The sequence below is a fragment of the Thalassophryne amazonica genome, chromosome 7 (assembly GCF_902500255.1).
Source record: "Thalassophryne amazonica chromosome 7, fThaAma1.1, whole genome shotgun sequence".
Classification (NCBI taxonomy): domain Eukaryota; kingdom Metazoa; phylum Chordata; class Actinopteri; order Batrachoidiformes; family Batrachoididae; genus Thalassophryne; species Thalassophryne amazonica.
The window spans coordinates 70,636,234-70,663,484 of record NC_047109.1 but is presented as its reverse complement, the minus strand read 5'-3'; the positions used below and the strand labels follow the sequence as shown (position 1 = coordinate 70,663,484).

General features: G+C 42.4%; 1 protein-coding gene across 1 annotated transcript in view; it reads right to left on the bottom strand.

Moving 5' to 3' along the window:
- Positions 1-27,251, bottom strand: part of bbs9 (Bardet-Biedl syndrome 9) — a 390,202-nt gene that overhangs the window by 270,375 nt on the left and 92,576 nt on the right. Inside the window, 2 exon segments of the mRNA XM_034173643.1 lie at positions 3,316-3,497; positions 21,319-21,448. Coding sequence (XP_034029534.1) covers positions 3,316-3,497; positions 21,319-21,448 — 312 coding nt within the window.

The following is a 27,251-nucleotide window of genomic DNA, read 5'->3' as shown; positions in this document are numbered from 1 at the left end:
CTCAAAAATGCACAACAAAACAAATGAGGAACGAATGGGAGGAAACTGGAGTCAACGTCTGTGACCGAACTGTAAGAAACCGCCTAAAGGAAATGGGATTTACATACAGAAAAGCTAAACGAAAGCCATCATTAACACCTAAACAGAAAAAAACAAGGTTACAATGGGCTAAGGAAAAGCAATCTTGGACTGTGGATGACTGGATTAAAGTCATATTCAGTGATGAATCTCGAATCTGCATTGGGCAAGGTAATGATGCTGGAACTTTTGTTTGGTGCCGTTCCAATGAGATTTATAAAGATGACTGCCTGAAGAGAACATGTAAATTTCCACAGTCATTGATGATATGGGGCTGCATGTCAGGTAAAGGCACTGGGTGGCAGTCATTACTTCATCAATAAATGCACAAGTTTACGTTGATATTTTGGACACTTTTCTTATCCCATCAATTGAAAGGATGTTTGGGGATGATGAAATAATTTTTCAAGATGATAATGCATCTTGTCATAGAGCAAAAACTGTGAAAACATTCCTTGCAAAAAGACACATAGGGTCAATGTCATGGCCTGCAAATAGTCCTGATCTTAATCCAACTGAAAATCTTTGGTGGAAGTTGAAGAAAATGGTCCATGACAAGGCTCCAACCTGCAAAGTTGATCTGGCAACAGCAATCAGAGAAAGTTGGAGCCAGATTGATGAACAGTACTGTTTGTCACTCATTAAGTCCATGCCTCAGAGACTGCAAGCTGTTATAAAAGCCAGAGGTGGTGCAACAAAATACTAGTGATGTGTTGGAGCGTTCTTTTGTTTTTCATGATTCCATAATTTTTTCCTCAGAATTGAGTGATTCCATATTTTTTCCCCTCTGCTTGGTCTAAAAAAGTAACCGTTACTGACTGCCACAATCTTTTTTTCCTGATTTCTTATAGTGTTTCTTAAAGCCAGAAAGTTGCCATTTGAAATGACTTTAGTTTTGTGTCATGTCTGTGATCTGCTTTTTTTCTACAAAATTAAACAACTGAATGAACATCCTCCGAGGCCGGTGATTCCATAATTTTTGCCAGGGGTTGTATTAAAAAAGCCAGAATAAATTATTTTCCTTTCATGTGTGCTACCATTATGTGAAGTTTCAATGAGATCCATAAAACAAGTTAGATGGAGTGGTGCCTACAATATCAACACGAACATCAATTAAAAAAAGTTTAATTAATTACCCTTCATGATGTCTGTGTTGGGAAAGTGTAGTGACACGGACCCACAACAGGGGGCGCAAATGAACGGTCAATAGATGAGCCAAAATATAACAATTTAATGTTGTGAATGTGCACAACGAACATACAGACAATCTCAGAATATCACAACAGTCAATACACAAAGATGACGTGTGGGCAGGCTCGAGGATAGAAGACGTCTGTCCTGAGGAGAGCCGGAACCACACGATTTCCACCGCCCCAGAACCTGGTGAATACTGGAGCCGCCAAGTCCCGAATTCCCAGGTGATCACCGTCCCCGACTGTCGGATCTGGTACTGCTGGCGAAGAACAAAGACAGTCAAGTGTGGGTGTGTGTACACCCAGTAACAATAACGGTGGGAATGCCACCTCCACCTCACACTCAGCGCGTTGCAGCGGTCTCAGCTGAAAAGGAGCGCCGTCTTGCACAGCCTCCTCAAAAACGACCAGTTCTCCTGCAAACACTCACAATAAACAGATTTACAAAAGGCTGAGGATATTACCTCCAATGAAGTATGATATCTCGGCAACAAGGTGGAGATGACGTCTGGTCTTTATGGAGTGAGATGATGTTGAGTAGATGGGTGACAGCTGTCAAGAGGTAATGAGCGACAGCTGTCACCCCCGGCTGTGTCCATGGCAGCAGCGCCCTCTCGTGCCTGAAGCCCGCACTTCAGGCAGAGCGCCCACTGGTGGTGGGCCAGCAGTACCTCCTCTTCTGGCGGCCCACACACAACAGTCTGACTACAATTATTTTAATACATGTCATCATATGGTGTGCTACTAATGTGTGAACTTTCACTTGAATTTACCAACCAGTTTAGAGGGAGCTCCCCTTCAAGACTCATGGACAGACAATTAGATGGATTGACAAGGTAATTCATATATAACCCCTAAAAGTTTTGATTGCAGGCATATAACAAATATTTTGTTGTATGTAATATTTGTGACAATGACATTCATCAGCCAGTAAATTGTACCAGCTACTGATTCAGTTGTGGGTCTGGTTTGCAATGAAACTTCGAAAGATCACTTTGAAGTTATCATATCATCATGTCATTAAATTAATGTTGTTGCTGTGCATTCCGCTGATCCAGGGTTTTTGTTGTTGTTGTTGTTCTAGGGACTAACTAGATCTTCACTGATTAGCTCCTGAGATCCAACGGGATCAGGCTTACACAGAGCAGACTGGCTGCATGTCATTTAATTAAAAAACAAATAAATAAACAACTCCTTGAAATTTAAACTGCATAATGATTGCACATTTGTTAGTTTCATCCCCTAAAATGCAAATTTTAAGCTTTCACATTCTTAGTGAGACTAATTAAGCAACCTGAAAGGCATTTTTTAATACCTGAATGTTCAAAACATGGTCTGCACCATGGTTTGGTATTTATTTGTTGTCATTTTAGTTTGGGTTTCAGGTGTTGGGTTTTTTTAAGGTTCATTTGGTCTATTATCGTAATTATGGGAAGTATTTGTTGTAGCCGTAGCAGTGACCTAAGGCAATAAGCAGATGTCTTTGGTAGTAGGTATCTGCGGCAGATCTTTGGATACCGCTGTAATGACAAACGAACAGTTAATTTGGGAGACTCAGATGAGGAGTATCAATTGCATTGTGAAAGTCAGCTATGGCATTTTGGCATTGTGACACAAAGAGAAAAGGGACGCTCACATTTCACCTGGCTGAGGCAAATACTAGATGACTACTTTCAAGAGGTGGAGATTGTCTAAGTGGTTGTCATCCAGGACTCAAAGTGCAGTGGATGTTGCAATGCAGGGCACCGGTTCATGCTCCCAGACCTGAGCTGACCTTTATTTTAGTCATTAGTGCTTAATGAATGCTTGCGTAGAGTCATCACTCAGCTTAAACAGAGTCAATTCTTCTTGGATGTCTCAATGCCGACTTCATTCAATGGTCCTTTGTTCACAGAGGTACTAAGGTGCTAGCATGACTTCTTAGTTCTGATGTTTAGTTCCACTGAGAATTGTTGGTCACATTAGAATAATTTCTTGCAAATTTAAAGGAAATAAATTATTCCATTATTACTGAGCCACTACAGAGCTTCAAGAAATCTCCCACCTTGACTCCTTGTTGCCTCTCTGATGAACTTCTGCAGCCTCTTCATCTCAGAATCCACTTGCTCATAGTCTGCCTCTCGAGCATCCACCTTAGGTGTTGAGAAGAAGGAGGGGTCTGTACCCATGTAGGAGCACAGAAGGTGACCATCTGAACTCAAAGTGACCACGACTCCCTTTAACTCACTGTGGGATGGAGAGAAAAATGTGCAGTCTGAAGGTGCTATAAAAACTAAACACGATATGTATGTTGAAATTGTTTCACAAAAAGCTTCTGCAAGTCTTTATAAAACCACTTCCTCAGTGTGTAGGGGTAATAGTACAAATGTGGACCAAAAAAAAATTTGGGATGGGACTTTTGGCATGCATGTGTACTGAACAAACACAGCCACTGCATGTGTTTTTCTGCACGTAGAACTCACTTTGTCACTTTTTTCTCACCGAGTAATTTCAACAAAGGACGTTACTAGTTAAGCCCAAATGTGCAATGCAGCCTAGTAGTTATGGGGTACATGGTTGCAGATCTCCCACTATCATTAAGGTTTACTCTTTGAGAGCACAGCAGTTCCTCAGTTAATAATTCTAAAGATGGACAAAGGCAAGTGGATGAGATGAAAGTTATATGCCAGTATTATTCAAATGCACTTGGGTATGTAACCAACTGTACTGTATGCCAAACTTGCTCAGTCATTTGAAGTAGTATCACCCAAATGTGAATGTCAGTAGTTCAAGAAAAAAAATTATTGCAGTGCAAACATAGCTCCCCATGCAACCCAGTATCACATTTTGTTTTTGGTTTTTTTTTCCATGCTCCCGTCACAAAATGAGTCAAATTTTCATGATGGGTTTTTTTTTTAACTCACTATTACTAACCCTACTCCTAATCCCAACCCTAACCTAACCCTACATCTTCCCCCAACCCTAACCACCCCGACCCCCCGCATCACTTTTAATTTTGTGCAGCATCACAGAATGAATTGCCGGGATGAAAATAAGGCGCTTTTCCTTACAATATCATGAACCAATAGATTAATGTATATTCTGTGCTGCTGAATCACGACATACCGTGATACCGGGTTGTCCCATGACATTTAAATAGCTTCCTGCTGACAATTCAGCCGGGGCCAAAGCAATACCAAATGCCATGGGTGTTTTTACAGCAGCGAATATGCGACCACACTCTTGTTGTTGAGAACACAAATGCTGAAAGTAACTGAGCTCTGGTTTAAATAAAAGAACAAAAACAGAAGTAGTTTAATGTTTTGTTTCTCAATTCCACTGTACTGAAAACATACAAAATAGTCAAACATACTGAAAACTAATGTACGTACCAAACTGTAATGTTTATGTTACACACCTACAGGCGTGTGGGCCAGTTTTTTCTTCTTTACTTCAGAAACATTAATCTTACCTGCTAACATATTGACAAAAGACAATTTATTAAAACATAACATCCAAAAATGCTTTTAAGTAGTACTCCTTTATTGTGCTTTGCTACACATGAAGAACATTTTATTTTTGAAACAAAACTTTCAGAAAACCTTGACCAAACTTGGTCAAGATGACCAAATGCTGTTTTGCGGAAAATTTTTCAGGTCTGCTTGTTAACTTCAACTGGCATCGTGGACATCTAGGGTTCACAGTAAAGGTCTATGAGTAATGTGGGCAACAATGATTTGTAAGGCAGATGCAGGAGGTCTGTGAGCATGAGCAGAAGAAATTACATGGATCGGCCAATCTTTCTTTTAGATGTCCATATATCAGCACTTTTTTTTTGGATACACACACAAGCAACATGTCTGCACCTGTCCAAAAATGTCTCTTTAACAGAAAGAGGCAAAAACAAAAGTTAAGTTTGGATTTTATGGTACACAATTTACATTACACTCTACATTAATCTTGCACAATATTGACAGAAAGGGTGGGTCTCTTAGAGAGCCGTGTCCATAAGCTAGAGCAGATGATGAGTTCAGTGGAATTAGAGAAAACGGGCACTCCAGATGAGCTTAGTTTCGGGCTGGCTAGCATGTCCATCAGCATTAGCTTACCATGCCAACTAAAGAAGATGGCATTCGGACTGTTGTTAGGCAAAAGAAGTCACGTAGGGCTTGGTGCCCGGATCACAGTCTCCATTGCGAACAGTCTATCAACAGATATGTCCACAAGGATTGTTGATTGATTGATTCTTGATTGTTTCATTTCAGCTCCTTTGTGGTGGTGTACAGAGAAAAAAGTAGAACTGTGTCACTGCCCAAATACTTGTGGACATGACTATATAGTAGATATTTAGAATGACTATTTCAAGGAATTTGTTGGGAAAGTGTCAGTACACGGACCCACAACAGGGGGCGCAAATGAACGGACAATGAAGAAAGTCAAATAAAGCTTTACTGTTGTGAACACGCACAACAAACACAACAAATTACAATTTTGGTCACAAGTTGAATTCCAACGGTGTCGTGTGGGCAGGCTCGACGATAGGAGACGTCTGTCCAAGTCGAACCGGAACCACCCGATTTCCTCTGCCACCGAACCCCGGGAATACTGGAGCCGCCAAGTCCCGAACTCCCAGGTGATCACTGCCTCCGCTCGTCGGATCCGGTACTGCTGGCGAGGAACAGAAACAGTCAGATTTGGGTGCGGCTGCACCCAACAACACGTGGGGTGGAAAACACCACCTCCACTCAGAAACAACGCTGTAATGTGGGAATAAGAGTACTTATCCAAATACGTCCTTTTCAGTCTTGAGTCGTTTTACACACAAGCAACAATGGATTAATCCGTATGGCTGCCTGAGTTCGTTACCTCCTTGGTAGAGCGATATCTCGGCAATGAGGTGGAGATGCCGTCCTGCTGATATACCTCCCTGTTGATTGATATCAGCTGTCTCAGGTGATGGGTGACAGCTGTCACCCTGGCTGCTCCTGTGAGGCGGCAGCGCCCTCCGGTGCCTGGAGCCCGCACTCCAGGCAGGGCGCCCTCTGGTGGTGGTGGGCCAGCAGTACCTCCTCTTCAGCGGCCCACACAACAGAATTGGTTAAAACCACACTTTTCTTTACTCTTAAATGCTAATGTGGAGTCATATGTCATTTTCATTTGGTCACATGACTTTTGTGTTGGGGTGACCTTGAAAGGTAAAATTCAAGGTTATAGCTGTTGGCTTTAACAACATCACAAACCACGTTGGTGGTCAGAGGGGTTCAGTAGTATTTTGGCCCTTTAATGACATCACAAAGAGTGTTGGTTGTAAGAACTTGAAGTGAGAAGCAGCTGGTTTCACATTCACATCACTAGTGGGAGCAGAAAGACAAAACCAGAAAGACACAAACATTGAACTTGGAGCAATCATGAGCAGGGAAGCCAAGACACAACAGCTTGCTGCTGGAGTTAAGACTCAGTCCAGGCCAACAGCCATAGCTTCAAGGGTTTTTAAATGTATTAAAACAAAAGTCTCAGACAGGATCCAGATTAAATGTGAAGGTGGTTATGGATTTATTAAGAAAAGCAATACAGCAGAGGATTTGTTGTTCATTATTCAGCGATCAAAACTAATTGCCAAGGTCAATACCACTGTTGTGATGCAGACGGGCAAATGGTGCAATTAAAGGGACCACAGGCAGGGGCACAGGCAGCAAAGGTGTCCTCACTCAGTGTAGCAAGTACAACCCCTTTTTCACAGGTCACATTAAAATAAAACACTTCATGATGATTTTTCCTCTGAGATTTTACAGAGTGCCATGGAGGCATGAACACAACAGGACAGTGGAAGAAGCCAAAACAAAGGAGGATATGAAGAATCAAAGTCTTCCCAAAACCTCAGTGCCCAAAGTCAGCAAATCCACAACTGAAGACCTGATACAGGCTCTTCTGGACGGGTTTGCCCATGTGAAAGAAGATCAAGAACGCATGAAAGACGAGTTGGAAGCTCTGCAGAGGACTACTGAGGAAGAGCAGGCAGCTCTACGGGCAGATTTTAACAAGGGCATGCAGGTCAAAGAGGAAAATTACCAGAGGATCTTGCTTGTTCTGTTACAGTGTGAACCTAAATCTGCAGATAGTAACCACCCAAGATGTAAGTGGAAAACAAAGGAGATTTGTTCACCAACACATAGGAGTTTAGTTTAACAAACCGAGGGAGTCCAAAAGGGCACAACAGGAGTCAATGTCAAACTCACACCAAAAGCAGGCAGGGCAAGACAACAAACAACCGGGTTAAACAAACGGGCAATCAGTACAGTGATGTTACAAAGGAGCAAAACTCACCAGAGGTGTCAACGAATAATCTGGCAACTGAAAAGGAAACAGTGCAGTACTAAAATAGTGACACAAATGAACAGACGAGTGACAGGTGGTGTGATTATGGAATGTGAAGCAGCTGTGTAGGGGAGACCGGTGACAATGACCCGCCTACAAACCCACATAGAAACTGACAAGCACAAAGTGACACAAACCTCATGAAACCCTGGGGGTAAGTAGCACCCAAAAACCAAATACCAAAACACAAGGTGAAAACCCACAAACAAAAGAACAAAATACTAACAACTAAGGTGGAACTCAAACAGGCTAAAGTGTGCAAACACAGAAAAACAACATGACTAACAGATATAGATGCAGGACTGAAACACAATGACAATTTAACAGCAAACACAGACAGGGGACAGGTCAAAAAGACAACTAACAAGGCCAAAAAACATGGACAGGGGACAGGCCACAACAGATTTAGCTTGAAGCCCACAAAGTTGACAGCAGGAAACAAGTGAACCAGCAGAAAGCCCAATTCGGGGAACAACTAGAAGTCCAGAAAGCCAGATTCAAAAAGATCTGTGAATCCAAGACAGCTAAATATTGTTTTTACATATTTGGTGGTGTTTGCCTTGTTGCTGGATTTTTGTCAGCAAAGTGTCTGACAAACTGACAGAGTGAAACAACTGCCTAACATTTACAAAATGTGTCAAGACTGCAAGCTGTAATATTTAGAAATAAAAAAAATAAATGTACAATGTTCAACTGGTAACAGCCTCTTTAATGAATTTAAAAAACAGAAATCACATCTTGTGTGTTTTTAAATCAGATTTCCTGTTGACTATTTGGTAAGGAAAATTAAAAATTAAATACTACTTATACTGTCATCAAAATTCTGGACTGTGTACAGCAGGGGTGGCCAAGTTCGGTCCTCGAGAGCCACATTCCTGACACTCTTAGTTGTCTCCTTGCTCCAACACACCTGAATCCAATGAAAGACTCGTTAGCAGACTTTTAATGAGCCTTTCATTGGATTCAGGTGTGTTGGAGCAGGGAGACAACTAAGAGTGTCAGGAATGTGGCTCTCGAGGACCGAACTTGGCTACCCCTGGTGTACAGCCACACACACACACACAGAGGTCATTGGGTTGCTCAGGTTCGGAGCAGCGGCCCGTTACACACCTGCACAGGAGGGTGTCTGAGGAAACATAAAAGACCCTTAACTGCTGCAGAAACACACACATTCATAAAAATGAGAGCCATCCACTACTCTCACAAATATACACACACCCCAGCTAATTTTACTAATTTTACTCAACTAATTTTAAGTTTTATTTTTCATGAATATTAATAATAATGCCAACAATAACTTGATTTGTTAAGTGCTTTAAATCTGATATTTCAGTGTCATACTATATATATAAAAACACAAGTTCAAAAACACAAAAATAACTTACAGAATAAAAGATAAAATTGCATACAGAAACATAAAGGTCCTATCTTCCACCTTAGTTTGCACAGTGCAAACTAAGCAAGTGTTATTCCTGGTTTCCACTCCACGTCCTTGTGGTTTTCAAGTCCATTCCAAACCACAAATCCATTTGCCCTCATGTGTGTCCCACACGAGTTGGTCTAAAAATGGAGTACTGTCTGGCACCAGAAAGTGTTACATGTTTAAAGTGTACTCCTGGTAAAGACTGCAATAGTCAGATACCTCACATGCATGGTGGTCAGTCAACAATCTTCACAAATAACAAATGCAAAAGGTGTTAATCAACCTGAAGAAGACAGTTGCCACTCTGACTGACTGCTTTTTATATTGGGCCCACAACACACCTATAATTAAGTGACATAATTCACTCGCTTTCAATCAATCAATCAATCAATTTTTTTATATAGCGCCAAATCACAACAAACAGTTGCCCCAAGGCGCTTTATATTGTAAGGCAAGGCCATACAATAATTATGTAAAACCCCAACGGTCAAAACGACCCCCTGTGAGCAAGCACTTGGCTACAGTGGGAAGGAAAAACTCCCTTTTAACAGGAAGAAACCTCCAGCAGAACCAGGCTCAGGGAGGGGCAGTCTTCTGCTGGGACTGGTTGGGGCTGAGGGAGAGAACCAGGAAAAAGACATGCTGTGGAGGGGAGCAGAGATCGATCACTAATGATTAAATGCAGAGTGGTGCATACAGAGCAAAAAGAGAAAGAAACAGTGCATCATGGGAACCCCCCAGCAGTCTACGTCTATAGCAGCATAACTAAGGGATGGTTCAGGGTCACCTGATCCAGCCCTAACTATAAGCTTTAGCAAAAAGGAAAGTTTTAAGCCTAATCTTAAAAGTAGAGAGGGTGTCTGTCTCCCTGATCTGAATTGGGAGCTGGTTCCACAGGAGAGGAGCCTGAAAGCTGAAGGCTCTGCCTCCCATTCTACTCTTACAAACCCTAGGAACTACAAGTAAGCCTGCAGTCTGAGAGCGAAGCGCTCTATTGGGGTGATATGGTACTACGAGGTCCCTAAGATAAGATGGGACCTGATTATTCAAAACCTTATAAGTAAGAAGAAGAATTTTAAATTCTATTCTAGAATTAACAGGAAGCCAATGAAGAGAGGCCAATATGGGTGAGATATGCTCTCTCCTTCTAGTCCCCGTCAGTACTCTAGCTGCAGCATTTTGAATTAACTGAAGGCTTTTCAGGGAACTTTTAGGACAACCTGATAATAATGAATTACAATAGTCCAGCCTAGAGGAAATAAATGCATGAATTAGTTTTTCAGCATCACTCTGAGACAAGACCTTTCTGATTTTAGAGATATTGCGTAAATGCAAAAAAGCAGTCCTACATATTTGTTTAATATGCGCTTTGAATGACATATCCTGATCAAAAATGACTCCAAGATTTCTCACAGTATTACTAGAGGTCAGGGTAATGCCATCCAGAGTAAGGATCTGGTTAGACACCATGTTTCTAAGATTTGTGGGGCCAAGTACAATAACTTCAGTTTTATCTGAGTTTAAAAGCAGGAAATTAGAGGTCATCCATGTCTTTATGTCTGTAAGACAATCCTGCAGTTTAGCTAATTGGTGTGTGTCCTCTGGCTTCATGGATAGATAAAGCTGGGTATCATCTGCGTAACAATGAAAATTTAAGCAATACCATCTAATAATACTGCCTAAGGGAAGCATATATAAAGTGAATAAAATTGGTCCTAGCACAGAACCTTGTGGAACTCCATAATTAACTTTAGTCTGTGAAGAAGATTCCCCATTTACATGAACAAATTGTAATCTATTAGACAAATATGATTCAAACCACCGCAGCGCAGTGCCTTTAATACCTATGGCATGCCCTATGGTCAACAGTATCAAAAGCAGCACTGAGGTCTAACAGAACAAGCACAGAGATGAGTCCACTGTCCGAGGCCATAAGAAGATCATTTGTAACCTTCACTAATGCTGTTTCTGTACTATGATGAATTCTAAAACCTGACTGAAACTCTTCAAATAGACCATTCCTCTGCAGATGATCAGTTAGCTGTTTTACAACTACCCTTTCAAGAATTTTTGAGAGAAAAGGAAGGTTGGAGATTGGCCTATAATTAGCTAAGATAGCTGGGTCAAGTGATGGCTTTTTAAGTAATGGTTTAATTACTGCCACCTTAAAAGCCTGTGGTACATAGCCAACTAACAAAGATAGATTGATCATATTTAAGATCGAAGCATTAAATAATGGTAGGGCTTCCTTGAGCAGCCTGGTAGGAATGGGGTCTAATAAACATGTTGATGGTTTGGATGAAGTAACTAATGAAAATAACTCAGACAGAACAATCGGAGAGAAAGAGTCTAACCAAATACCGGCATCACTGAAAGCAGCCAAAGATAACGATACGTCTTTGGGATGGTTATGAGTAATTTTTTCTCTAATAGTTAAAATTTTGTTAGCAAAGAAAGTCATGAAGTCATTACTAGTTAAAGTTAATGGAATACTCAGCTCAACAGAGCTCTGACTCTTTGTCAGCCTGGCTACAGTGCTGAAAAGAAACCTGGGGTTGTTCTTATTTTCAATTAGTGATGAGTAGAAAGATGTCCTAGCTTTACGGAGGGCTTTTTTTTATAGAGCAACAGACTCTTTTTCCAGGCTAAGTGAAGATCTTCTAAATTAGTGAGACGCCATTTCCTCTCCAACTTACGGGTTATCTGCTTTAAGCTACGAGTTTGTGAGTTATACCACGGAGTCAGACACTTCTGATTTAAAGCTCTCTTTTTCAGAGGAGCTACAGCATCCAAAGTTGTCTTCAATGAGGATGTAAAACTATTGACGAGATACTCTATCTCCCTTACAGAGTTTAGGTAGCTACTCTGCACTGTGTTGTTATATGGCATTAGAGAACATAAAGAAGGAATCATATCCTTAAACCTAGTTACAGCGCTTTCTGAAAGACTTCTAGTGTAATGAAACTTATTCCCTACTGCTGGGTAGTCCATCAGAGTAAATGTAAATGTTATTAAGAAATGATCAGACAGAAGGGAGTTTTCAGGGAATACTGTTAAGTCTTCTATTTCCATACCATAAGTCAGAACAAGATCTAAGATATGATTAAAGTGGTGGGTGGACTCATTTACTTTTTGAGCAAAGCCAATAGAGTCTAATAATAGATTAAATGCAGTGTTGAGGCTGTCATTCTCAGCATCTGTGTGGATGTTAAAATCGCCCACTATAATTATCTTATCTGAGCTAAGCACTAAGTCAGACAAAAGGTCTGAAAATTCACAGAGAAACTCACAGTAACGACCAGGTGGACGATAGATAATAACAAATAAAACTGGTTTTTGGGACTTCCAATTTGGATGGACAAGACTAAGAGACAAGCTTTCAAATGAATTAAAGCTCTGTCTGGGTTTTTGATTAATTAATAAGCTGGAATGGAAGATTGCTGCTAATCCTCCGCCCCGGCCCGTGCTACGAGCATTCTGACAGTTAGTGTGACTCGGGGGTGTTGACTCATTTAAACTAACATATTCATCCTGCTGTAACCAGGTTTCTGTTAGGCAGAATAAATCAATATGTTGATCAATTATTATATCATTTACCAACAGGGACTTAGAAGAGAGAGACCTAATGTTTAATAGACCACATTTAACTGTTTTAGTCTGTGGTGCAGTTGAAGGTGCTATATTATTTTTTCTTTTTGAATTTTTATGCTTAAATAGATTTTTGCTGGTTATTGGTAGTCTGGGAGCAGGCACCGTCTCTACGGGGATGGGGTAATGAGGGGATGGCAGGGGGAGAGAAGCTGCAGAGAGGTGTGTAAGACTACAACTCTGCTTCCTGGTCCCAACCCTGGATAGTCACGGTTTGGAGGATTTAAGAAAATTGGCCAGATTTCTAGAAATGAGAGCTGCTCCATCCAAAGTGGGATGGATGCCGTCTCTCCTAACAAGACCAGGTTTTCCCCAGAAGCTTTGCCAATTATCTATGAAGCCCACCTCATTTTTTGGACACCACTCAGACAGCCAGCAATTCAAGGAGAACATGCGGCTAAACATGTCACTCCCGGTCCGATTGGGGAGGGGCCCAGAGAAAACTACAGAAACTACAGCTTTGCACCTAGCACCCCAGTTTGCACTGAGATCTTGAGCTGCTTTAAATACAGAATGGAGTTTGACATGCCCCCAAAGCATTTACACCACCTGTTATATGTCATGTACTTTAGACCAACAAGACTTGGTGCACTGAGTTCAAATGAATGAATAAAGACAGTTTTAAATTCTACACAGTTGAAAATAAGTGGTCTTTTAAAGTTTTAAATAATTTCAGTGCTGTGTTGGATGTGGCAATGTGTAGCACTAGTGCATGCTCCCAGACCTGAGCAAGTATGTTGCTTGATGAATAATAATGAAAAATAAATTTTAAATCTGTAATAAAAAAAACCTAAAACAAAGCAGTTTGAAAATTTTCTGAATGCACCATATTCTTAAGCCCCCGTCACACATAGCAAGAATGTGCAGCAACCATGCCCGACACGGCAAATATTGCCACAATCCGATGCAGTCGAGAGGAAAAGAGGCGTGGTCATCCGTGTCAGAATGCATCGATTATCTCGTCCACACCTGCACAATGGCATCCAAAGCTCATGTGGACAACAGGTAGAAGACACAGACTGCTGCCAGATGGCCATAAAAGGCGCTGAAGACTGCCCGATGTCCAAACGTCTGGATGGCAAACACGGTACTGGAGTTGGAGGGAGCGCTGTGCCCTCCCTTTGCACAGTCCATGTCGGTACTGAACATCGCAGTACAACCAACATATGGACTGGACTCACGTCATATGTGTCAAAGCTGGCATGGTACAGTCACTCACTCAGTCATGCAATCACATCTGCGCTCGTCCTCCCTTTCACAGCACTACTGACCTCACGTGCATGTTTGTGTGTGCATAGAGCAGAGCTGGACTGATGATGTGATCGCTGGGTGTGTATGTGTGTGTTCAACATAGCTGAATGAGCAGCTATGTGTGTGCCTGTGTGCACGGCGCACGTGCGTGCCGTTGCCGGCTGCTGGACACTGCGGGCAGTGGGCCATACTGTCCCATGCATCAGACGCAGCCTTTCCAGGGAACTTTAATTTCTTTTTTTGTGTGTTTTGGCTCACTTCAGAACCACAATGGAATTCTGGACACTGCGATGGTTGGATTATCACATGGGATTTATTTGTGCGTAGTTGATTCCAGCTCACAGCATCCGGGTGAGAGGATTTTAACTACAGGCTGTGAAACACTCCTGGATCGCTGCTGGAGGTGAGATTCATGTTTATTCATGCTGTCTCGGCCTGGCACAACAGTTCCATGTCATATCTTCTACAGAGTTAGAAGCTGATCATGTGTTACAAGGTGAGATCTGTTCAGCTCCGAGCCTGACGCATGCAATGACACGTTACTGCGCACCACGGAGAGGTGCAGCTGCCCGTGGTGTATAGAAATATGATGGAGACAATAGTTAACATTATTTACATCGCCCATGGGAAGGAATGGACAAATATCTGTACTGAAAGGTCTATTGTGGATATAACAGCGTATTCAGATTTGCAGTGGCGTGTGCAAAGTAGCGCATGGTGCTTTCGGTTTGATAGCATCTGTCCACATTCACTGTACATGTTGATAATTCATTATTATTATTATCATGATGAAGTACATACATTTCAACAGTTCCTTTGCGCTCTGGGTGGGCATTATTATACGTGGCACGTACAGGTCATACTGACAGGCTTTGCCATGACAGATCCATCTCGAGGTTCCCTCGTATGCGCTCAAATTGTTTCAGATCCTGTTTTTCCGCCATCAGAAAATATAAATTGTGGATCAGATGATCCTCAGATTGCACATGGGCCACCGCTGCATAGGTGTCCGATCTTGACGGCGGCCAGGGGGGTTTTGAACATGTGCATCACACTCAGAGCCACGGGCATAATTTTGACCAACTGTGTGGACTCTCACAGATGGCTGTCAGAACGTTTTGGAACTGAAACACGACACTTTTCGGATGTACGCCGATTCATTCTGATGATTCTGCGTGATTCTGGATATGTGTATTTAATTAAAGTGTGCTTGTACAGATATCATTATTCAATTTTGGCTACTCTGATTGACATGCAGTCAAAAAATGCACATGTAACTTCAGAGTTGAGAAGTTTTCAGACAAAAATAGGCAAGTTGTGTGACTCATAGAGTCAGTGAATGCAAAACCACTGGATAAAAGAGCCACTTATCCCAGAAGCACCACTGATGCCCATTAGCTGTAACTGTACAACTGTACAATGAAAGCCAGAGAGCCAAAACAGAGTGGAGGATGAGGGGCACCATAAACGCACTACACATGCAGAACATTTTCCCAGGAGTTGACATAAAGTTATCAGACTTGAAACAGCCTGTATAAGAAAAAAGCAACAACTACCAGTGTACTGGCAATTTACAGAGAGCTGTGTGTGTGTGTGTGTGTGTGTGCATGCTCGTGTGTCTGCTGTGCACGTGTGTGTTCTTCTACAATGTGCAGTGTCCAACTGACAAACTGAATAAGATGATGACTATCAAGGGCTTTAAAACAACACAGCCTGAAACCAAATCAAACACATCTAGACACACATTATCTGCAACATCTAAAGCACACACTCTGAAACCGCCTCATTCTTTACTCATGTTTGTGTTTTGCACTGTAATTGCATCAAATTGCATTTTGATTGTAATTGTTTGGGGAAAAGACAAGCCATTGTCCAGAGTTGGCCCCTCCCTGATTCTCTGATTGACCAGGTGGAAGACATTGTTAGTTCATTTCCTGCCAAAGTCACACTTTGGATTTCCCAAGCTGATAATATAAATGCTGTGATACACATGCTGTGTGCTATGCAAGAATACATATGTGAGCATGTCAAAAAATATATCTGCAATAGTAGCAATACATAAAGGCTTTGACAGAATGCCCATTTGCATTCATGTTGTGGGATCCATGGTGATTACACCCTTATGGTTATTTAAATGTCCTTCACAGTGAATAGAAAAGATACTGTGTCAACTGTTGACATTCAAAGGTTTAGTTGATAGTTTTTCGTGTACCAACATAAAATAATTATTATGGTATGCAGAATGTTAAGTTATTTCCAAAATGCTTGTATATACAAGTATGTATAAGAACTGAGAAACCTGTTTGTGGGTTGTGGAAAGTTGTCAACAGCAAAAACACAAGTGACAAGACAATCAAACCAATAAATACAAATACAACAACAGCACAAAACAATGTTTTAATAGAATGTTTTAAGAACTTCCATCCTATTTCTAATCTACCCATCATCTCCAAAATTCTTGAAAAAAACAGTATCTCACAGAACTTGTACGAACAGCTCCAGAAACTTCACAGCACAGAAACTGCACTTATAAAAATCCTCAACGACCTCTCATGGCAACAGATTATCCTCCATTGCCATTATCCACACTTCATTCGACTACATTAATCCTTATCTCTCAGACTGCACTCATTTCATCTGGCTCAAAACCTTCACATCCCAGCCTTCCACTGTCACATCAGTTGTGCCCCAGGGCTTTGTCCTGGGGCCACTTCTCTTCATCATTTCTCTCCTCCACCTTGGCAATATTTTTCACAAATACAACATCAACTTCCACTGCTATGCCAATGACACTCAGCTCTACCTCTCCAGCAAACCCACTTGCACTCTCCCATCCTCCTCCATTACTGACTGCCTTGCAGAAATAAAATCCTGGTTCTCCTAAAATTTTCTCAAATTAAACAGTGATAAAAAAGAGGTTCACCTCACTGAGACAAAATCAACTCTATTCAAAACAGTTTTTTCCTTTAGTTATCAACAACTTCTCTGTCACCCTCTCCCCACAGGTTAAGGGTCTGGGTGGCATCCTCGACAGCACTCTATCTTTCCAATCCCACATCAATAACACTCGATCTGCGTACTTCCACATACGTAATATTAACCGCCTCTGCCCCTCCCTCACCCCCCATAGCACTGCTTCTTTGGTCTCCCTCACAAATACCTCCATATGCTTCAGTTGGTTCAGAATTCAGCAGCTGGTATCATCACCAGAGCCACCTCCATCCACCACATAACCCCAGTCCTGCAACAACCTCACTGGCTCCCGATTAAGTTCCGCATCAATTTTAAAATTCTCTTGTTAACATTCAAGGCCATCCACAAGCTTACATCTCCATATCTGTCTGACCTCCTCCATGTGGCCACTCCCCCTCACACCCTCAGATCTTCCTCTTCCATTCACTTGAGTGTTGCCCCTGCCCGTCTCTCCATCATGTGGTACAGGGCATACTGTCGCTGTGATCCCCAGCTCTGGAACTCATTACCACCTGTCCTCAGAAATATAAACTCTCTTCCACTCTTCAAATCAAACTCAAAAACCTTCTGTTTAAGACTGTTTTTTTTGTATCTGACCAATTGCACTGCCCAATTGTAATGCTTTTTATTTGTTATGTATTTTAATTTTTATTGTTGTTTTGTTTTTAATTCCAATGCGGTGTCTTTGAGTGCTGAGAAAGGTGCCTATAAATAAAATGCACTATTACTCTTATTATTAATATAATTAATGTTCCAATAACCTGAAAATTGTTTTTTCATACCAATAGCAGTAGTAATGATCATTTGGTTCATCCTGATAGATTCTACAGGTAGCTGGTTTGCATTCCTTATAAAGGATAGTTTCCTTTTACCAATAGCATGTTTTCTGAAACCTGGACCTGATTTAAGAATGATGCTTATAGTGATGCAAGGCATATGGTCTTGTGATCACCTTGGTTTCTATATAACTATGTTTCTATCTATGTATGTATATTAGCAAAATACTGGAAGAAAGAAAAGAGAACTCTCCCCGGGGCTCCCGCCAGCTTCTCCAGGATCACTTGCGTCACCGCACTGGACGCCTCACGGTGCCCCTCTCCGCCACTCTAGATTCGGGGATCTGAACACAACTCCCTTTCGATCGGTCGGAAGTGACGTAGGCCATCGCCCCGCCCTTCCAAACGGCGTTCACCCATCTCTTATGACCGACTGACCCATGTTCAACTGCTGTTCACATGGAACCCTTCTCCACTTTGGCCTTCAAAGTTCTCGTTTGAATATTTGCTACTACCACCAAGATCTGCACCCGCGGCAGCTCCACCCGGGCCCACACCCTGGGCTTCCGTGCGCACTGTGGCGACCCTCCTACTCGCCGCGGCGTAGCCCTCGCAGCTCCTGTCGCCGGCGACGGCCGGGTATGGGCCCGATGCTCCAGCGCCATCCATTTTCAGGGCTAGTTGATTCGGCAGGTGAGTTGTTACACACTCCTTAGCAGATTCCAACTTCCATGACCACCGTCCTGCTGTCTATAACGACCAACACCTTTTATGGGGTCTGATGAGCGTCGGCATCGGGCGCCTTAACCCGGCGTTCGGTTCATCCCGCAGCGCAGTTCTGCTTACCAAAAGTGGCCCACTAGGCGGCTCACATTCCACGCCCGGTTCCAAGCCAGCGAGTCGGGCTTCTTACCCATTTAAAGTTTGAAAATAGGTTGAGATCGTTTCGGCCCCAAGGCCTCTAGTCATTCGCTTTACCAGATAAAACTGTGAGCGGGGAGCGCCAGCGGTCCTGAGGGAAACTTCGGAGGGAACCAGCTACTAGATGGTTCGATTGCCCAGGCATAGTTCACCATCTTTCGGGTCCTATCGCACGCGCTCATGCTCCACCTCCCCGACGGCGTGGGTGAGACGGGCCAGTGGTGCGTCCGGCGCAGATAGACGGTTGGGCCGGGGGAGTGGGGGGAGGCGAGCGGCCGAAATCGCCCGCAGCAACCCCCCACGGGCCCGCAGCAACCCCCCACGGGCCCGCAGCCTTCCCGACCTGGCCGGGATCCCACCTCAGCTCACTTTGAAGCAGACAAAAACATTCCAGCACAGAAGATCCCTCTGCCTTCTGACGTCCAGGTGCTGTCACTACCTTCGGACAGCATGAGGCGAACGCTCAGAAGGATCAACGCGAGGAAAGCCCCTGGTCCCGACGATATTCCTGGTCGGGTCCTGAGAGACTGTGCTGAGGTGCTCACAGATGTCTTCACGGACATCTTCAACATCTCGCTGAGACAAGCTGTTGTCCCAACGTGGCTCAAAGCCACCACCATCATCCCGGTCCCGAAGAAGTCGTCTCCCTCCTGTTACAATGACTACCGCCTGGTCGCACTCACTCCCATCATTATGAAGTGCTTCAAGCGGCTAGTCATGGACCACATCAAATCTGCCCTCCCTCCCCCGCACTGGACCCCTACCAGTTTGCATATCGGTCCAACCGCTCGACTGACGATGCTATCTCCACTGCCCTCCACTCAGCCCTCACCCAACTGGAGACCAAGGACTTGCACGTCAGAATGCTGTTCATCGACTTCAGCTCAGCATTCAATACAATCATCCCCCAGCAGCTCATCCACAAACTAGTCCGGCTGGGACTCAACACCTCCCTGTGCAACTGGCTGCTGGACTTTCTGACGGGGAGACCACAGGCAGTTCGGGTCGGCAGCAACACCTCCAGCACCATCACGCTGAACACAGGAGCCCCCCATGGATGTGTGCTGAGCCCCCTCCTCTTCACTCTGCTGACCCACGACTGCAGACCTACATCTAGTTCCAACCTCTTCATCAAGTTCGCAGACGACACGACTGTGGTGGGTCTCATCAACAACAACGATGAGACAAGCTACAGGAGTGAGGTGAGCCACCTGGCCACGTGGCGCACGGACAACAATTTCCACCTGAATGTGGAGAAGACGAAGGAGATTGTCATGGACTTCAGGGCTCAGAGCTCGCTCAGCATGCTGCACTAACCATCAATGGTGCTGAAGTGGAGCGGATGAGCATCACAAAGTTCCTGGGTGTACACATCTCACATGACCTGTCCTGGAACATCAACACCACATCTCTGGCCAAAAAAGCCCAACAGCGACTCTACTTTCTGCGGAAACTGAGGAAAGCAAGAGCCCCAACCCCCATCATGTACTCCTTCTACAGGGGTACCATCAAGAGCATCCTGACCAGCAGCATCACTGTGTGGTACGGTGCCTGCACCGTATCCTGCCGCAAGACCCTGCAGTGCACTGTGAAAGCAGCTGGGAAGATCATCGGTGTTCCTCTCCCCTCTCTGCTGGACATCTACCACACCTGCCTCACCTGCAAAGCCACCAGGATCTCAGGTGACCCCACCCATCCAACTCACAGTCTTTTTACCCTTCTGCCATCGGGGAGGAGACTGCAGAGTCTCCGGGCCAAAACCAGCGGGCTCAAAGACAGTTTCCCCCACCAGGCAGTCAGGATGCTCAACTCCCTCCCTTCTCTGCCCCCCCCCACTGACCCTGCATGCCCACGCACACCTCACTTTATCCTCCCCAGTTGCACTATTGCATCCACATCAGGACCGCCTGTACTGATACTGGTACATTAGTATACAGTCATTGCACTATCATCAGTATACTGCCACTTGCACCACTGTATTACACTGTTATCCACTGCACTATCATATTTAATGTCATACTGTTTACAATAGTACACTTTTGCCATTTGCACAACAGCATCATACTGTTATACTTACACGACCTGCACTGTTTACACTGTTTTATATTATTTTTATTTTGTAAATCAGTAATATTTAAGGTAAATTTTTTTACTTAGCTTAGTAGTAGTTTTTATTCTATACTCTGCACCGTGGGTCTGAGAGGACTGAAATTTCATCTGTGCTGTATGTCGAGCATGTATAGCATATCTGACAATAAGGCTGACTTTGACTTGAGAATCTACGCTGACTTTGAACAAACTTGCCAGGTCAATTGGGTGTATGGATGGGACGAAGTGACTTGATTTTGGTTATGGTCAATGATCAAGATCAGAGGTCATGATCAAATTTGCAGACCAATGTTAATATATAGGAAAATGCCCAAATTTATGGAAATTACCTTATATATTTTATTGTTAGTGAACTTGACTATTTAAAAGCCCGTGAAACATTTTCTCTACAGGCCTCACAATTTAAAATGTGGGTGTTGCTTTGCTCGGCACTCTGATCACTTTTGATCAAGCTCAAGATTTGCACTTGGGAACGACCAAGTAAAGGGTTTTTATATGCTTGGAGTGTTTTCTTAATGCAGTTTTTAAAGAAAATGTAACAGAAAAATAAGAAAACATACACAAATGTGCCTTAGTGTTATTCTATACTTACAGGAAGTTGGCAACACGAACTGCTACAGGTGCAAATGATAGCTGGGCAGCCCACTTCAGTGTCACATCCTGGTAAACAAGCAGCATGTTGGTGTGATTACCGAGCAGCAAGTTGAATGTGCCATCAGACACTGGAGGAGACAAAAAAAGTTAGAAAATCAGCATACTCCAAATCAGGTGTATATAACACCACCAAGATGCACAATTTCTTGAAAAGTATCAGAAAAGATAACTACTACCCTGACTCAAGAAACTGCTTTTATTTTCAGCTATCAAAGTGAAACTACTGCAACATGCGTATGTATTTATGATTTATGACATGCAGCAACAAAAGTTTAATTTAAAGAAACCATGTTTTCTCCTCAAACACACACACACACACACACACATATATATATATATATATATATATATATATATATATATATATATATATATATATATATATATAGTGAGAGGACACCATTACATCTGAAAGCAAAGCAACAATATATATATACTCAACAAAAATATAAACGCAACACTTTTGGTTTTGCTCCCATTTTGTTTGAGATGAACTCAAAGATCTAAAACTTTTTCCACATACACAATATCACCATTTCCCTCAAATATTGTTCAAAAACCAGTCTAAATCTGTGATAGTGAGCACTTCTCCTTTGCTGAGATAATCCATCCCACCTCACAGGTGTGCCATACCAAGATGCTGATTAGACACCATGATTAGTGCACAGGTGTGCCTTAGACTGCCCACAATAAAAGGCCACTCTGAAAGGTGCAGTTTTATCACACAGCACAATGCCACAGATGTCGCAAGATTTGAGGGAGTGTGCAATTGGCATGCTGACAGCAGGAATGATAACCAGAGCTGTTGCTCGTGTATTGAATGTTCATGTCTCTACCATAAGCCGTCTCCAAAGGCGTTTCAGAGAATTTGGCAGTACATCCAACCAGCCTCATAACCGCAGACCACGTGTAACCACACCAGCCCAGGACCTCCACATCCACCATGTTCACCTCCAAGATCGTCTGAGACCAGCCACTCAGACAGCTGCTGAAACAATCGGTTTGCATAACCAAAGAATTTCTGCACAAACTGTCAGAAACCATCTCAGGGAAGCTCATCTGCATGCTCGTTGTCCTCATCGGGGTCTCGCCCTGACTCCAGTTCGTTGTTGTAACCGACTTGAGTGGGCAAATGCTCACCTTCGTTGGCGTTTGGCACGTTGGAGAGGTGTTCTCTTCAACTCTATGCGAAGGAGATGTGTTGCACTGCATGAGGCAAATGGTGGTCACACCAGATACTGACTGGTATCCCCCCCCCAATAAAACAAAACTGCACCTTTCAGAGTGGCCTTTTATTGTGGGCAGTCTAAGGCACACCTGTGCACTAATCATGGTGTCTAATCAGCATCTTGGTATGGCACACCTGTGAGGTGGGATGGATTATTTCAGCAAAGGAGAAGTGCTCACTATCACAGATTTAGACTGGTTTGTGAACAATATTTGAGGGAAATGGTGATATTGTGTATGTGGAAAAAGTTTTAGATCTTTGAGTTCATCTCATACAAAATGGGAGCAAAACCAAAAGTGTTGCGTTTATATTTTTGTTGAGTGTATATACATATATATATTGTTGTGTATATATATATTTATATATATATACACGTTCCAGCTGATCCCACCAATGGTGCCGTTACCACCAAGAGAGACCTGAGGTGACGGCCACACGCAAAACAAACACAACACAGTTGAAAACACAACTTATAATATAGTAACACTGGTCAGCAGGGCGGTATGGCACAGGGGTCAAAATGAGAGAGTGTGTGCTGCTCCCCACATCAAAGCAAACACACACCTTCTCTCTCAGAGTAAGCATTACAATCTAATTATAAAGGTCCAAAAACATTCAGCCTTCATATTTGAGCTGTTTGTCCTTTCCCAAGCATCACCTCTTTTTGCATTCTGTTCAACTCTATTTTAATCTCTCTGCCTTCATTTCCCTCCCCACATCTTTTTAACCTCTTTTCACTTCCTTTTCATTTTCCTCTCACCTTCCATCTTCTTTCCAATCACCTTTCTGCTCTGACACTGCTTTTAGGGGTTTTCTCTCCACTTTTATCTTTTTATTATGTTTTGCTTTTTTCCTTCTTCCTTCAAAGGTCATGATAATTTTTTTGTTATACTTTTGCATTATGTTGACATATGTTTCAAGTTACTGCAGCTCCTAATGTTTTAGAATTCCTTTGCAAAACATCATGTTACTGAACATTATAATGGTAGTCAAAACAAGTGTAGTCATGACACTACTGCAGTAGAATTGTTTCATCAGAACTTTAAATAAGTGACTGAGTCAAATATGAGTGAGAGGACACCATTACATCTGAAAGCAAAGCAACAATTCTAACTCATTTACTTCAAGGAGATAACATTCTCTGCATTTACAACATGCCCATCTGAATCCTTGCAGCTGTTGAAAGTAAACTCATGAAGTCAACTGCATGCAGCAGATTACAATTTGTTCTCATACAAAGGCACTGTAATGTGAAAAATTACAAAATTGTGATTAAGAAGACGCAACATACGTTCAAAGAGAAGTTCAAAGAAAAATCAATCAGGTCATTTATACGATGGCAATGTAAAACTGGACTGGATTTACTCTGGCTCATGACACTTGAATTTTTCATTAACTAAGACTGGGAGTTGCAGATTGCTGAAACACTATTCTGTTTTTTCCTCATTGCTTTTGTATACAGCAATGCATAAATATTTTAGGTGGCTACTGAGTCTCCACTAGGCTATCAGTGTAATAACTGCAGAAAGAGCAACAGAAATATAATTTGTTGAAGTAATGCCATGGCGAGGCATTACAAACAGGCCAACCATGGCTCTCCAGCATCTTTAAAATTTGGGGGGATTGAGAAAATTACAGCCCCATCCAGGGGAGGTGACATTATTAAAAAACGTTTGTGCAGGGAAGCATTTTGGATTTATACATTAGGTACTTTGGAACCATTTGGCTTGAATGAGGAATTAAATTTAACTTGTTTTCTTTAATATTTATCATTTAGTTTTTGTTTGGGGGAGGTGGATTTGATATATTTTTCTGTCAACATTTTATGCTTGTTTTGATTCATTTGGGGACAGGTTGTTTCTATTAAAGGATGTAATGAGTGCAGCACCTTGATTGATGGGTGGATCTTTAAGTGGTTAACGCACAATTACATCTGTTCATGATTAGTATTTAGGGCTGTACCACCCATGTTTTTCAAGGACTCACAGGAAGATGTAATCTCTACATGAAATGTTAGTCCCTTTTATGTTTTGCACCTTTAATAAATTCTTTGCACAGACATCATTGGGGGAGGTGATGGTCTAGTGGTTAAGGTGTTGGGCTTGAGACCAGAAGCTCCTTGGTTCAAATCCAAGCCTGACTGGAAAATCACTAAAGGCCCTTGGGTAAGGTCTTTAATCCCCTATTGCTCCCGGTGTGTAGTGAGTGCCTTGCCTCAGGGTGAATGTGAGGCATTTTTTGTAAAGCGCTTTGAGCGCCTGATGCAGATGGAAAAGCGCTATATAAATGCAGTCCATTTACCATTTAAAAATGCAGTCCATTTACATCTGTGTTGCACCGGCATTGTCTTTTTTCCTGAAATTATTACTACTTTGTATGTGCTTATTTAGATGTATTTGATAATTGTTTTTTAATACACTTGCGAGTTACAAAGGAGGCAGAGATGGAAACACGATCGGCAAAATACAAGAATTTCACTTGAAAGCCATATTACATTTGAATACAAAAAGCAAGTCAGACTGACCTTCTGCCAGCTAAAACTCAGTCCCCAAGGTTACATCACAATATCTGTGGATCTGCCTGTTTTTAAGACACGCCTTGGCTTATTTTATTTTTATCCGCTATATCAGGGCCTGCACAAGTTAAAGACTTGGAAAAAATGATTTATAATTTGGTATAGAATTGTTGAAAAATAGTGTTGACTAGAGTGAGATATACCCTTTAGGAACCAGCTTGGACTGAACGAGGTTTTTTCCCTTCATGGATGGCAGAGCTGTTAATATGACAACCATATACTGCACAATTGATTGAATTCAATGTGTCTGCATTCTGCTCTGTGCAAGTGGCGTATCAAAGAAAACACAAGTATTGCCTTGGGACTCAGTATGGCAGATACTCATTATTAATTATTGGCTTAGATCAGGGAAAAAAATGTGATCAGGACATCTCTAATAAAAATGTTCAGGTGACAGCGGCACTCCCTCGATACAAGTACTGCTCCTCAGAATGTTCACAAACACTTATACCACTTAAAGCACTGTTTACAATGCACATTTTCTTGTATATCCTATAAACTGAGTGCTTTTCATTGACCATTTATGATTAACCTCATCACAAAGCACAACAAAAAATCTTTTGTATTAAACCTATCTCTGTCTGTCTGTGGCAACATCTTCAAGAGCAGTTTCACGCTAACTTGGGGGATAAACTCAGTGGACCATCGTCTCACAAAACAGATGATGTTAAACTCACAGGTCAAGGTCAAATCACAGGTCATCATATGAAATACATGTAAATACACGAGACATTGAAATACAGTTTTCCATGTAGACTTCTGCTATTCTGGGAAACAACAAATGTATCTCAGCTATGACGTCAAATGTTGTCACGTGATGATGTCAAGTGAAGTCAATTAGCTGGCGGAGGCAAGGCACTGTAATCCTCTGGATGTCTTGTTTGCGTTAGTACTGAGGGTGAACTATGAAGCACTTCCACATGTCCGTCGACATTTCCAAATTGATAGTATTGTATAAAGACGAGAATGCGTGCATCCAGCTGAAATCTGATTATTTCTTGGCACATACATTTTCTTTGTGTCTTTTTGTGCACTCAGTATGCACACAGATGTTCACATTTGCAATGTGGTTTGGCCAGTTGCCAAGTTCACACAATGTGGGAATGTGGTTTTCAACGTTGAAAGGAATCATCTTAAAAAAAGTTACTTTTTGCTGCACTGAAATTTCCAAGTGTCATTTAAATAATCCAAATCATGCCTGGAACAGATAGAGAAGTAGAATTTGATAAATTAGATATTTGAATTGCAAAACTGAATTTAGTAGATATCATCACAATAATGAAGACAATTCTACAATTCTAACATTAATCTCAAATTCTGGAAATTTCCCATTTTCCCTACGCCTGTCTACCAAATGATTTGTTTACATGGGATAAGGTCAGATACCTGGGATTTTAAGGGTTCAACACAGTATCTTAGCTGTTCTTAGAACTGTACTCTTCTGGACAGAGACCTCTGATGTTGTGCCTGGAATCTGCTGGAGCCAGTTTTCCAATTTTGGGGTTACGGCTCCTAGTGCTCCTATTACCACTGGAACCACACTGGACTTTACCTTCCACATCTGCTCCAGTTGCTCCTTCAAACCTTGGTACTTCTCAGTTTTGTTGTGCTCCTCCTTCCTGATGTGCTGTCGGTCTTCTTTCCATTGTCAACCACCACTATATCTCATTGGTCGGCCAGCAGCTGCTTGTCTATCTGGAATTTCATGTTGTTCTGTGCTGTTGTTCTCAACCACCTTTGGCAGTGTTTCCCATTATGACTTGGGGACTTCTAATCTGTATGCAGCACAGATGCTTCCTGTACATTATTCCTTACATTTGGTTGTGCCTCTCAGGGTACGCTGCCCCAGCTTGCATTTTGCACCTCCTGCTACTATGTGCTGGACTGTATCTAGGACACATTTACACAGTCTGCAACCTGTCTGCTGTGGTAGACACCTGCCACTATGGATCTGGTGCTTAGAGCTTGTTCTTGTGCTGCTATGATCAGAGCCCTTGTGCTGTCCTTTCAGCCTTTGTTGATGGAGCCTAAATTCTTCTTGAATATGATGTCACAAGCTTGGCATACC